General features: G+C 49.1%; 1 protein-coding gene across 2 annotated transcripts in view; it reads right to left on the bottom strand.

Annotated features, from left to right (window-relative positions):
• Positions 1-259: 259 nt before the first annotated feature.
• The window catches only part of aplp2 (amyloid beta (A4) precursor-like protein 2), a 68,800-nt gene continuing 54,201 nt past the window's right edge, over positions 260-14,858 (bottom strand). Inside the window, exons 11-17 of one of the 2 annotated variants that reach the window (XM_080006233.1) lie at positions 14,262-14,390; positions 9,961-10,060; positions 8,241-8,414; positions 4,121-4,203; positions 2,634-2,711; positions 1,220-1,375; positions 260-392 (exon numbers count right to left, since the gene is read on the bottom strand). In XM_080006233.1, the coding sequence (XP_079862359.1) occupies positions 291-392; positions 1,220-1,375; positions 2,634-2,711; positions 4,121-4,203; positions 8,241-8,414; positions 9,961-10,060; positions 14,262-14,390 (822 nt within the window). In that variant the 3' untranslated portion in view covers positions 260-290. The remainder of the gene's footprint in view (positions 393-1,219; positions 1,376-2,633; positions 2,712-4,120; positions 4,204-8,240; positions 8,415-9,960; positions 10,061-14,261; positions 14,391-14,858) is intronic. The other variant, XM_080006234.1, reaches the window with a different exon arrangement.

Here is a 14,858-nt window from a genome sequence, read left to right as displayed (position 1 = left end):
CAGAATGCTAAATGGTTGATACATCACTTTTTTCCAAAAAGAAACATGATCAAAAAGAGCTCTATAGTACAATAGTAGCAGTAGTAGAAGTAGTAGCATTATTTAAGGATCAAGTTTGAACAAACCGGCAAATGGATTTTGAGATGTATGCAAATGATTATTATTTTTATTTATTTTTTTTGACAATAGCATCTTGTATTATTGGTCAGTAGTATGTCGCTCCTCCCTCCGTGTGCCCCTCCTCGCTCCCCCTCGTCCCCCCCGCCCACGACGCCCCCTGCAGGCTCGGGCTAGATCTGCATCTGCTCCAGGTATTTGTAGGTGGGGTTCTCGTAGCCGTGGTTCTGCATCTTGCTGAGGTGGCGCTCCTCCGGGGTCAGCATGGGGTCCACCTGCCGCGGGAGGAGAGGCGAGGTTTGTTTGGGCGTCGCATTTCACAAACAAGGTCAATTCAAAGTGCTTTACATCCGGCGTAAACGACAAAATAAACGTTTATCAATTCACGACATGACAGAGATAAGATTTTGGGTAAATCTGCCTCGACCCGGTGTGAGGCGTGACCTCATCACCGCCGCCAGGACGCCGGAGCACTCAGCCGTGGCGCATCAATTAGGGCGGATGACTTAATCCGAACAACCCTCCTCGGCAGCTCGGGCGGCGAGTGAGACGGGCGTCTGCCTCTCCCACCTGACCACCCTCTAATCACATGATTTAATGTAATGATAATGAAAAGCAAATCGTCTCACTCGTCACTGCCGTCCCGACTAATCACCCTTTGTAAACAGTCGCTCACAATATCAGATTTTGTGTCAATGTCAATAACAAATTGATTTTCGTGCTGTCCCCATGTCCTATCTGGGCTTCAACATAGGGGACGGTGGCTCAGGAGGTAGAGCTGGTGGTCTAGTGATCTAAAGGTTGGTTAGGCTGGTTGGATCCCAGGCTCCTCCTGCTAGCATGCTGTAGTGTCCTTGAGCAAGACACTTAACCCCTAATTGCTCCTGATGGCTGCGTCCGTCGGTGTTTGAATAATTGTAAGTCGCTTTGGATAAAAGCGTCTGATCAATGACTAAATGTAATGTAATGTTTTGACCACACCTGTTGCTCCACCGTAGCACTCTCCCAACGCCTCCCTCCGTCGGCCGATTCGGCCTCTGTTTTTTTTTTTTTTTTTAATTTGTTTTCAAACAGTGTGACGACGGACCCCGCCTCCGCTCACCTCCACGATGCCGTGGCTGATGGTGCCGTACGGCCTCTTCCTCAGCAGCACCAGGCTGATCACAATCACAGTTGCTATGGCGACCGCGATCACCAGCAGACCAATCAGGGCGCTGCTGCCGAGGCTGAAGTCTTCCCCCAGGGGGCGGTAGGACTCCTAACAGGCGGAGCAGGGAGCGAGACGGTGAGGAAACGCCGACGCAGACAGACAGACAGACAGACAGACAGACAGACAGACAGACAGACAGACAGACAGACAGACAGACAGGAACACACACGATGCCGACACTCGACAGTCAGGTTTGTGTTATCTTACACGTTTACACGGTTGTGGTTGTTTTGATTACATTTACATTTAGTCTTGATGATAAAGACTTTCTACACACGTGTGTGTGTGTGTGTGTGTGTGGTGCGGTTACTTCATGTTCCTGCAGTACATTTATTTATTTATTACTATGCTAACACTTTAACTTCATTATTACATGGAAACAGTGTGTCGAGCCCCCCCGCTGTTGTCCTGAAAACAAAAACAAACATTGACACCAGTATCCCTCCTCGTCGCCTCCTAAGCATCTGTTTACAAGGGAAGATCGGCGCCACAACAGATTAGTGTCAAATTAATTGAGCGGAGATTTAACTTCCTCATCTCCCTGATCCCCCCAGGCAGGTGGACCTCGTTTCGGCTCGGTCGGCGGGCCTTGGAAGCGGAGCTCTCGCGTCGGCGGCGCGGCCCGGACGGAGCGCGGCCCGGACGGAGGGCCGCCCGGATAAAGGTAAATTCAGAGACTATTCGGTGACAGCGCAGCTAAACGAGGACAATGTGTTTTTGTCGACGCCGTGATTTGTTTGCCGGAGCGACGAGTAGAAACCGGAGGTGACCCAGAGTGGACGGACATGCACGGGAGGCCCACTCCCACGGACAAACAACCACAGTCAGGATTCTCTCACGATGTAGTGCGACACATATGACACAGGCTGATCATATGTGGACATGTATGATCGTACGCCGGTTTGCCCCCCCCCCCCGCTGGTTTTTCCACACGCAAACCCAACTGGGGTTTGCGTGGATCGATGGATCGATGGATCGATGGATCGTCGCGTCGACTGATTTATTTATTTTTTTCAAAATGTGCACATTCACAATCACACAACAACCCATGCACCCATGCAGTAATATAACAGTCTTAAAGTGAAAAACAACAACAAATAAATAACTTAAAGAAGTGGTTCTTCTAGGGTTGGGGGGGAGGGGGGGGCTTGTTCAGAGGGTGTGTGTCCTCCATAGTGTCAACTGGGAAGGGGGGGTTTCTCTGCGTCTTTCATAACCCCACCCCCACCCCACCCTCCCCTCCGCCGCCAAATGGCTGCTGGCTGCAGTTCCCAGGTGGCCCAGCAGAGGGGGCCGCTGTACTCACCAGCTCATCACCATGCATAACGCGGACGCGCTCTGCACTGTAAATCACTTCTTTAACATCCAGAGACTCATCAATCACCTGTCAACACAGACAGGGAAGCCCGGGTTACACTCACTGCAGTGTGCGCGTGTGTGTGTGTGTGTGTGTGAGAGAGAGAGAGATAGAGAAGGAAATAAAGACAGGGAGATGGACAGATTGAGAGAAGAGTAGGAGTGTGCAGCTAAGTGAGGATCATGTCTGACTAATGATACACCGGAAGGTTCCTTCTCAGGGAGAGGAGAGAGAAGGGTTTGCACACAGTCACTGTCTGTCTCTCTTTTTACATCTGTCTCTCTATCACTGTCAATTAAATTAAAACCAAAAGGCTTGATATGCATGGGAAACACAGGCCTCTCTCTGCAGGAAGTTAAAGGTTTGTCGCGTTCATTTCTGCGGTCTCTCTCTCTCTCTCTCTCTCTCTCTCTCTCTCTCTCTCTCTCTCTCTCTCTCTCTCTCTCTCTCTCTCTCTCTCTCTCTCTCTCTCTCTCTCTCTCTCTCTCTCTCTCTCTCTCTCTCTCTCTCTCTCTCTCTCTCTCAGCTTGTCGGAAACTCATTACTGACACCCCGGCGATCTGGAGCGGCGCTGAGAACGGTGAATGTGGGCGTGTTCATCAAAACATCTGTTTGAGGAGACGGAGGAACCTCCCGCTCAGGAAGGATGAATGGGAATTCACAATGACAACATTAAATTTTAAGCTGCCTTTTCCTCATAACGTGAAAGGACCTGTGGACCTTTCACAGCTCAGATTTCCATCTTCAGAATCGGCATTGACAAGAAGAAACATGCGTGCGTTACAAAAAACAACAACTTATAAATAGCATGACTCACAAACACGCACACAAACGCAAACACAGTTCTTGCAGTTTCTTGCAGACCCGCATGCGTGACAGTGCACAGATTCCGCAGCCAGGCATCACGTCACAGGAGCGGGATGGGGTGGTGGATGGAGAGCGTGTGGTGAGCGGCCGAGCGGCCCGTCAGCTCCGACTGAACAAGCTTTTGTTTGGGGGGGGAAAGGCCAAACGGTGCGAGGCAGCGGTGACCATGATGCGACGGCTCCCAGGATCCTTTACCTCATGAAAAGCTGAACTTAAGAGAGCCGCGTGAAAGCACTGAAAACAAACGGTCTCCACTGCTGTGTACCAATTAACACTAACGACTGGATGTGCTCATTAAGTTCCCGTGCAGAACTGCCGCCGTCTGCGTAATAATAAATTGCCAACCCACCCCCTTGGTGTAAAGCATTAATTTCCAGGAATCAAATTAAGTATCTCAACACACTTGCGAATGTGCTTTTTTTTTTTTATTCCTTCCCCTGCTTTAACAGTGCCGCTCTTAGTTGTAGTTGGCAGGAAGCGGGATCCAAAAGTCCAAAAAAGCTTCTGAGCAAGAAAACCGGAGCGGATGAGGCCTGGGAGCCATGACAACGGGATGAAGGGGCTCTTACCACGTTGTTGTTGATCTTGGCCTTGCTGTTGATGATTCTCTCCTCGGCACCGATCAGTCCGTCCACGGTGGACATACCCGAGCCTGCGGAGGGTGAAGGACGAGCGGTTAGGAATGAGAGACATACAGCACGCACACACACACACACACACACACACACACACACACACACACACACACACACACACACACACACACACACACACACACACACACACACACACACACACACTCTACTGGGGGCAACACCACCCTTTCTTCTAGTTAGCCTTGTCACAAGACATAATATTCACCTTCCATTTTTGACTTCTAGCAGATATAAAAACATATATAGCAGTTTTGGAGATAAATTGTGTATCGCTCGAGAAAATCATCATAAAACGATTTTATGTCCTGCAGTTAGCTCCAATTTCAACCAAACATCAGTCTTTGAATAATTCCTACAGAAACCTTGGACTGCATGTTTTGAATGATAATTCAATATCAGGTATGAACCCGACAAGCTGAGCACAGTATAACTGGGCCAGAGTGTCAGAAATGCATGCTGGGAAGACTGATGGTTTTGAAATGGGCATAGTATCTATTAATACACACATCAGATATGCTATGAATAAATCAAGAGGAGAGAGAGAGAAAGAGGAAGAGAGAGAGAGGGAGAGAGAGATAGAGACAGAGGGAGAGAACTAGGGCACGGCGCTGAATGATGTAGGCAAGCAGCAGAGTCTGGAATCAGCCCACTGTCTGCTGCCGGGCTCAGCGGAGGCCAGAAGGAACAGATTAGGACAGTTACTGCCATTGGATTTAGCAGAGCAACAAGGAGCGTGTGTTTACGAGGCAAACACGTCACAAAATGTGTCCTGGATCACACAGCAGTACAGTACAGTACAGTACAGTACAGTACAGACAGCCACGGTAACACCCAGTACAATGGCCACCTTCTCACTCAAGGCAGTTTTAAGGCATCCTCGATGCGCTGGGTTGAACGGTACGACAACAACGGCACACACATGGAGAGGCTCCGTGCTGGGCAGCGACAGGGGAGCCGGGCAAGCGAGAGAGGTCTAAATAAGACGCACGTTTAACAATGAAAAGACACCATGAAACTGGAGAGAACACACGTTTTGCTGAATCTCCAAGTGGAACAGGAATGTGTGTGTGTGTGTGTGTGTGTGGGGGGGGGGGGTCTAGTGGAGTGGAGGGAGTTTGATTTAATTAACAACTAATAACGGCCAGAAATATTTTTTACAGAAAGTAAAGATTAATATGTTATTGGCCCGTTTCAGTTTGGTGGAAGAAGATCAGTCATTTTCTTTCAATCGCCCTCCTCATATATTATTCATGCACATGTGCAGTGGGACGTCTCTAAATAAATGTTGAGTAAGAAGTATGTTAAGCATTTGTAATATACATGCACATAAATGGGGTAGTCAGGATAAAAAATGAATAAAGATAAATATGCGATCCTCCGAAGCAGTGTGTCAGTGTTACTGGAGCACACGGGGAGGTCAAAGGTCAAACCCAGAGCAGAACGATGGCGCAACCACATCGGCAGCGCCGCCGGTCCGGAGGGACGGACCGCGCCGGTAAAGACAGCGGTGCAGGTACGGCATCACCTTCAGGTGAGGACACAGAGGCAGGCGGAGGGACAGAGGTGAAGGAGGACGGAGGATAATGAAGCAAAGCAGTTTGACAAAACGCTATAAGGAACAACAGCCGGCTCAGCTGCTGGTGGGGGCTCAAAAGCAGACCTAAAACCTGACGGAGGGACACCCTGAACTGTGGGAACGGAACAGGAGGGAGATAAGAAAATTCTGCCATCGATTCAGTGTGATTTCTCCTGAAAGGGGCAATAAACAACTTTTCAACCCCCCCCCCCCCCCCGGTTCCAAGTGATAACTGTCACAAAGCCGAGCCGATCGCTTTGTTTTCCTCAGAGCGCTCTGTGTAAATGATCAACACCACTTTGGAAATAAGAGAGAAGAAAGAAGCACGTCCACTGAAGAGGTCAATTGAAATAGTCACAATTTTAGTTTCATTTCATTTCCCATCATAGACTCATCTAACTCATTGACTAAAGCTGCTTTCACATGAGCACTGAAACCCTGAAATTATCCGGACATTACCCAGACGTTACCCAGACGTTACCCTAGTACAAAGTCTGGGTAATGTCCGATTGAGTGGTCTGTGTGAACGGAGCAGGTGACTGTCCGGAGCGTTCACAGCGAGCGGGTGGGCGTGTCGCGTGTCGATGACGTCTGTCATGTGGCAGTTATTTACCTTTGTGCACGGAGTGTAGCTGCTGCGTACTCCTGTCTGCTTTCCTCTATATTATTTTCCACTCTCTCGTTTTTATTGCAGATCCGTCCAAATATATGGAGTATCAACGACAAAAAAAGAAAAGTCAGTAGCCTCGTCCGCCATCTTGGGTGTGCTTGGGTGTGCTGAAAGCACAAGCAAACGTGGGAGCTGCGTTTCTTCTGGATAAAAAGCACTATAACGTTTACTTTTCTCAACTGATTTCAATGAGTCGTTTTTTTCATTCAAGGGTGGAGTAACATGGAGTAAATTGCTCCACCGTGGAGGCTTAGAGGGAACCAATCTAAACGCCGATGGTGTCATCATTGTGTCGCCGTTACACTGTCTATTCAACATTCACTTCACAATGAGAAGTAAAAGCAAAAAAAGTTGTCTATTGCCCCTTTAAGTATTTGTTCCATTCCTCTTTTTTTTTTTTTTTTATTATTTTTTTTTTTGTTACAAAATCTCTGCATCCTCGCATCTCAGCTGCATTTTAAAAGTGATCAGTCTTCCCTACTCATGACGGAACAGTTGATCCTGAGAGTTACTCAGGAAAGACCTGATCGTGTCTTTTCTTTTTAAAGGGGGAAAAAATCTGGGCCTTACACACCAAGCAGGTAATCACTGGGGGGAGAAAGGAGGGATGCCAAAAAAAGACTGCTGGTAAAATAGCAAAGTGTATGAGGGAGGGGGGCTACAACTACACCAACTAGGGAGAAAATTAGACAGACAGATAGACAGATAGATAAAACAATTTTGCTTGTTTGTGTTCTACCGTGGTAAATCGTCTGGCAAGAGACTGCTGCAAATAAAGCACATCAGAGTTGAAGAGAGAGACGGGGGAGAGAGAGAGGGAGAGAGGGAGAGAGAGAGAGAGAGCGGGAGACATCGGGAACAGCGGATGAAGGCGGCGTGGAGGGTGAGACAACGAGCGAGAGGAACAAAAGGGTAGCAGAGGAAGAGAGAGAGAGACAGAGAGAGGCACCAACCTTTCTTGAAGGCACGTGGGGACTCTGAAAGATCGCCTTGGCATTGGAAATGAGCAACGGAATAGAGAAGGGGGAAAAAAAAGGACACGGAACGGAGAGAGGAGCAGAAGAGAGAGAGAGAGAGAGAGAGAGAGAGAGAGAGAGAGAGAGAGAGAGAGAGAGAGAGAGAGAGAGGATAACTCAGGTGAGCAGAGGAAAGGCAGAATAATCAAGCTGTGTTAACCGACTGAGCGAGGGGTCGAGGCGGGCAGCGTCCGTAACTCAGTCTAGAGTAAACTTTAAGGAAAGGTTCATTAAAACGAGTCAAAAAACCCCCCCCAAAAACAAACAAACAAACAAAAAAAACAAAAAGCAGCCTTCTCCGGGTCTTGGCGGTGACATCACACGATTGCTTCAGGAATCAGCTTGTAATTACTCTTTTTTCGTTTACCTTGGAAAAGCTCCATCCCTCCACCTTTGTTCTTGGCCGACGCTTTTTAATCTTTTGTTTGGCAAAAACTTCTAAAAGGGAAGAGGAACTCACTGAGGGGCATATCCTCAAACGCCTTTTTTGCCCTTTTCATTTTTTTTTTTTTCCCCCTCTCCAGCAAGGGACCAAAGCCAAGGCTTGGTGAGTTTGTATTTAAAGTTTCCCAGTATTCCGCTGAAGGCTGGACCGCAGGGACCCGTGCAGCCTCAGATAAGCACAAATCCAGGCCTCCACAGCTCACTTTGATCGGACCGACCCTCCCCGACTCTAAACCACTTCCACGCCTGCCAGGCCCACAGACCCCAACACACACCCCTCCCCCTCACAGCGGTGCACACGGAGCGCCTGGGCCGGGGGCCACTCACCCTCAGGTTCTGGACGGGAGCCCAGGGAGTTGACCTGGAAGGGCCGGTAGGGCTTCCCCTCCGAGGCGGGGACCTCCACGCTCTCCTCGGACGACACCGTGACGTCCGGCTGCGACTCGGAGATGGAGGAGAGGAACTGGTCCATGTCGGCCTTCTGCTCCTGCAGCAGCTCGTCTGCAGCGGCAACAACAACGACAACGACGACAACGACGACACACTTTGATCGTTCCATTTCCACACCCGGGGAAAAAAAACAAAAAAAAACAAACGCTTTTCATTTCACATGAAAACAAAGTGCAGAACAAAGACTCTGGAAGTTCGAGTCGTTCATTCCCCTGGATGATTTTTTAAAGCTGAAACACTTGTTATTGTTTCAACCAGTGTTTCTGGCGTAGCGGGGAAGTACGTGTGTCTGAGCTGCAATGTTTGTGATTTTCAGATGCGGAAGGTTCCCTCACGACTCTCTCGGAAAAGAGCTTTTGATCTCGGCGAGACAACCTGGGAAAGCACAACTTTAAATATAGCACAGCAATTTAGCCCCCTTACAAAAAAACCCCCCAAAAAAACCCCCGCATAATTAAACAGCAGAACAAAAGATTCAGGACGGGCACAAATAGATTAAACGGATTGAATCTAATCGACGGAGCAGTCTGCTCCTGTCCTCGGCACACACCCGACACTTCCACCGTGCAAAACGGCTGAAAAGGCAGGTGACGCGGTTCCCCCGCGCCGGGAGAAGGGCGGGAACGCAGTGACAGAGGGCGCGGCGCCAGAGACCAGAGTTCAATCCCTGCCTCAGATCCCCGCCTCGCGCCACAGTGGTCGACGCGGGGCTCCGGGGCCGTCCGCGCCCGTTTCTGCAAACGCGTCAACGGGATTCCTAAAACTGAATCTGCAATGAATGAACGTGAATCATCTCCCGCTCCCGACGTGCAGCAGAGCGAATGCCGTGACCCAGTTCTGTCACCGCGGCCGTTCCACCCTGGTCTGCGCCGCGCGCGGGGGTTCGCTTCACGACCGCCGAGCCCGGGGAAGGAAGGGGGGAAGAGAAAGGAGTAATAAAAGGAGAGGAACGGCTTCTCCCACGGACCGCTGGTGCTGCGGGAGGCGGAAGTGGCCGAGCGCCGTGGCGCAAAACGTTCTGGCTTTAATTGCACCGCGGCGGGCTGGTGGGATGACACTCCTTCACACCCCCCACACACACAGACACACACACACACACTCATTAACACTGAATTTCTAATATCAAACACATTCTTGCTCATGCACAAACACCCTTAATGCACGTCGTCGCCCACACACACATGGACTCCTGCTGACACACAACACACACACACACACACACACACACACACACAGACACACACAGACACACACAGACTGTCGCCCTGAATTGGAGTCAGTCGCCCATTGCAAACGACGGTTCTAAAAAGGCAGGAAAAAGCATCAAACTAAAACTAAGACGGAGGCGACGCAATGTGCACTCAGAACCACATCTTCCACTGAGCTCCGTCACTCTCCCCTTTCCACTTCACGAAACGTGTAAAACACAGCGGTCGAGGCATTTATTCAGGAGTGCCGTTTTCCCATCTTTTTGGAATGGCTCTAATTGACATCGACGTAGCTGAGCGGCTTCTTTGGGCGAGCAGATGCGCGCGCGGTCCGTCAGCGTCCCCACCTCCCGCGCCTCCTCCTCCGCCGCGCCAGGGGGATGACTCACCGATTTCATCCTGAATTTCCTCGGCGACGTAGGGCACTTTGTAGAGCAGAGACAGACTCTGGTTCATCCGCTCATCAATCACACGCAGGTGGGTCATCACCTGCAGGGACAGACGACAAGGCTCACAGTCAGTCAAAAAAAAAAAAAAAACAGGTTCAATAGCGGCAAACAAATCGTTCAAGTGCATTTTCAAGTCACTTTTATACAATAAGAATAATTACGTAAAATAATTGCAGCACACCGAAGACGGCCTTCAAAGCCAAAAATTGTGTGTAGCCAGACTAAAATAAAGTAAACTTCTGGACATTTTAAGTGCAAACCTTCTTATCTAACTTGAGTGAGAGAGTCGAAATAATAAATAAAAATGTGATCAGGAAATTCGTATTTAAATAGTATTACATTTACAGAATTTATAAATACATAGAATAATTTTTATATATATATATTCATTTCAATGAGGTACATCGGAATCGCGGGGGGGGGGGATTTATCACCATCGGAACGCGTGCCTGGCCTTTGGCAGAGAGCAGGCCGCCATCCCAGAATACCCAGACACATTATTTTCACGAGATCGCAGCCCTAGCTTTGCTGATTTGAGGAAGAGATCAGTATTTGAAAGGTGCAGGGAGCCCAGGCCGATGCAGAGATCCTGCATTTGTTGACAGGTAATCCACCTCAGTTCATCACAGAGTTTTGCCTTTGGCGCTGCGGACGCAAAGCAAATACAACCTCTTCCTGTACGCGCTGTACCCACTTCCTGTACGTGCACGGGGGGTTCTCCAAACATTCAAAAGCGCCTGCAAAGGAATTAGCTTTGAACGCGACACCACAAAACATTAACTGACTTGAACCTAGGGATAGTGGAGTTGAGGGCGGAGGCATCCGGGTTCAGTCCGGGGTCGTGGAGGCGGGGGCACGTTTACGGTTGCAGCGCTCCGTTATTTCTGATTTCCTCATTGAGATCAAGGTGCGCAGCCAGAAGGGCGTCGGCCTCTTGTGTGTATACCCTCCATGTCCTGCTGGAGTCCGCCCGCATTTCAACGCAGCATGTCAACATATAATGTTCCATGAGTCACAGGCGGGTCATTTGAATATCGACTTCCATACAAACCCAAGTTAAAAGGAATCAAAGGCTTGTTTGTTTGGGGAGGGGTTGGCACACGGTGGCGGGTTGAAATTTCGGCCAACGGGGTCGAGAACCCACGGTTCACGTGCCAGGACGAAATAAACCCCTGAGCGGCTAACAACACGCTCGGCAGCAAACACTTGTCGGCAATCGGAACTAATAACTACGATGAAACACGACATGATAATATCCATTTCACAGCCCTCTGTGTTGAAGGTGGATTCTTTTCAGACGTGAAGGGGGAATCCTACGTGACTCGACAGGCGACGGAAAACAAGTTGAAACTCGCCGCGTTGAGTCAAGGTTGAACCTCAGTGACGGTGGGAAATAAACCGCGCGGTGTCTCGCTCATGGATTAAATTACTTTTTTCTTAATCGTAAAATGTGACACTCTGTGCGCTCTACTCATGGTATTAGGATTACGTAATAGGATTAATTTTAAAAAAGTACCTGTTATCAGCCCAGGGTATATTTGAGAAAATAGGTAATTTGTTTGTTTGTTCTATGTGAATACTTTACTTATGCAATATGTTTTCATATAATACCATTATCTAAATAATAGTTATGTACAGTATAACGGCAATTATTTATAAATCTTTTCACATTATTGCCTAACCTTTTCTGAAACCGTAGGGACTGAAAACTGTAGTTTATTATACCAGTTAGAGGGACAATAGACAACTTTTTAGCTTTAAATTATCATCATGAAATGTGAAACGTTTATGACAGTGTAATGGCTATGGAATAATGACACCACCGGCGTTTATTATATATATATATTATTATATACGTGTTATTATACATACCTTTAGAAATGATTATATTCAGATGTGACAATAAATACAGTGCAAAGCATGCTGTTGGTTTTCATGAACAGACAGTGTGACTAAAAAGTGTGATCCAGTGTATTTCCAGTCCTTCACCTGCATGTAGTGCATCACATCCACCAACAGATGGCAGTAATAAGTGCTCCCCATCCTGCCCCCGCCGCCAAACCTTCTTTATGATGTTTCACAAAGTCATTATGAAAATTACAGCGTTGGGAAAGAGATTTGGCTGCCTCTCTTATCCACACCTCGGCTAGACGGGAGGGGCGCCGGGAATGTGTAAAGAGAGGGAGAGCGCGGGAGAGCCTTGATGCTGGGAACCCGAGCGGCGTGGCTTCACGAGGCGGCGAACCGCGGCATTTCCAACGGAATCTCTCCCGACAGACTTTTCGGCCGCGTGCCAACCGCACAAACAGCCGAGACTTGTAAACACCGAGAACTGGATTTGGGCCCCCTCGACCGAGGGGAAGGAGAAGACAGGCAAAGGAACGAGGACACGCAAACAAGCGCAACGACAAAACTATACGCAAGCGCTGAGTAGAAAGGCATCGACGCCTTTTCATTCCCAAAATCCATCCAAGTAGCACGAGGGGGGGGGGGGGTCAGAAAGTAAAAGTCCTGCCATTGTTTTGCTCCTTCTGATTTGACTTATTATTTGAACCTCTGGCTCGACGCAATTTAGCAAATCCAGAGGGTTTACACAAAATCCCGGAGCGGTACTTCCCTTTCTGAACCCGGACTTTCAACCTCCGCCAAACCCCCCCCCCACACACACACACACAAAGTCTTGTTGTTTGGTCCAGAGTGTTGTAAGCGGTGGAACGACCCAACGTAAACGGTGGGAGAGGGAAACAAAAAAAAACAACAAAAAAAAAAAAGCACAAAAAACAGCGGCGGTCTCCGCAGGGGGAGCGTCAAGCCGACGGCGCCCGGCGCGTGGGGGTCGCCATCCGGAATTACACCAGACCCCTGCAATCTTCATCTGCGGCGTCGGCGAACGAAAACACCCCCCCCCCCCGGCTGTCAAACAAGCCGGCGTGTTTCTCTTGGGCTTCAGCTCAGAGAAACACAATCTCTTTCTACCTCCTACACATTTGGAACGAGGGCAGAGCGGAGCAGGCTGATGTGCCATTATTCTCTCGGCTGTCTGAAAAAAAACAAAAAACAAAACTGAAGTAAAGGAGTGAAATCATTAAGCGGCTGACTCGGCACTAAAAGGGCGTGTGCGCACATTTGCGAGTGTTTTCACCGCAGAGGAGGGTCTTATACACTCTATACTAACTATACAATTTCATATAATAAACAACAGGTGCTGGCTTTTACCGGGAGAATTTGATTCGTTAATTCAGTGAAACGACACGGTGGAGACCATTGGGGGCTTTTCATCAAAGTGTTTTTTTTTTTTCTGGGAGTTTTTACTTGACCAGAAAAAAACTGGAAACATGGCATGGCAAGCACTTTGGTCCATGAGAAGGAGTACACTGTGCCCAACCACCTTCTCATATTGGATGTACAAATGACGCCTCTCACTCTTGTAGAGGTTTGGATCAGCTCTGGATGTTGTCTCTGGATCAGCTTTGTGAGTGCTTATGTTATTATTGAACCCTTTGTACTGGTGTCTTTACTGGAATATATATGAATAGAAAATTCTTCAATACCAATCGTGTCACAACAGGGTCAAATGAAAATGATTTTGAGGCCGAGGATTCAACTTAAAAAAATAATAATAATATATTTTTTTAAAAGAAGCGCAGCCGTGATGTTTCAGGCGAAATCGGCGGCTGTGTCTGGAGGACGGCGGAGTTACACGAGCAGGGCGCAAACAGAAGCAGCACTCAGGAGTATTAAGAAGCTCCTGTCCCACCCAACCTGCTGCCAACTCTCCTGGACGGCTGCCACGCACGGAGCTCGGGCGGGGGCGTTCCCTCTCCTACAGGTATCCACACCACCGCGCTCCCAATGGAAACCCCACCGCGCCGCGCTGCACCTCTGCTTAGTTTGATTTGAATTGAACTGATATTGTATTTCCTGTTTGGTTGTGATTCCTTGGCCCCTTGGATCGAGTCCTTCTCCCCCTTCTCTACTCTGAGTTGATTTCCTCTGAGCCACCCCCCACTTCCTCGCCCGCCGCACGTCTGTTTGGAGCGATACAAAAACGAGCCGTAGCACCCCGTCGGACTCGGCTGTTCCTTGCTCTTTAGGAGAGTTTTTTTTCCCCCGACGACGAGGACGACGAAGCACCTCCGGCTCCACCGCAACCGACAGACCCGCTCGAGTGGAGTGGTTGTCTTTTGGATCAGGGCGGCTGCTCGACGCTCTGAACGGAATTGTGTGTGAACGCCACCGACCTGGGACTTCATCTGGGCTGCTTTCTCAGGGTCCACGGCCAGCACGTGCTGGTAGTGGCGGATGGTGTGCTGGCGGTCCTTGTTCTCGGCGCGGACGTACCTCCTCAGGGCCTGCAGGATGCGGTGAGGCTGTGGGGGGTGCGGAGGGAAGGGCTGGTTAGTCATGTCCGCTGGTGATGTGCCGCTCACGTCCCCCTCATCACACCAGACGGCGCAGTGATGTGCAATTCTAACGGATGATGGGTTGCGATGGTGGAGGCAGGAGCGCTCCGCAACGCCTGAGGTGGCGCCAGCGATAGAGGAAGCCCCATCCTGCATACGCGCTACATCCTCTGAGCAAGACTGAAGATCAACACTCTCTAGTCTGTATGTAAGAGCCACATATAATCCACAAAGAAGCCAAGCAGCTGTTGGATGAAGGCTGGCTGAACCCGTGTAGGAGAACTATGTGGTTAGATGTGGCTTTAACGGCTCTGCGTTCTGAATAAGGCATTCCAAGGTGAAGCCACGGCAGAAAAACTACTTTTTGCTAGCGCCAGAGGAAAAAAAATCTGACGAGAAAAAATGGGAACATCACCGCAGTTGTGAATAAAATTC

The sequence above is a fragment of the Zeus faber genome (genome assembly GCF_960531495.2).
Source record: "Zeus faber genome assembly, chromosome: 9".
NCBI lineage: Eukaryota > Metazoa > Chordata > Actinopteri > Zeiformes > Zeidae > Zeus > Zeus faber.
Note: the sequence above shows the minus strand (reverse complement) of the source record. Positions and strands in the feature narration are given on the sequence as shown.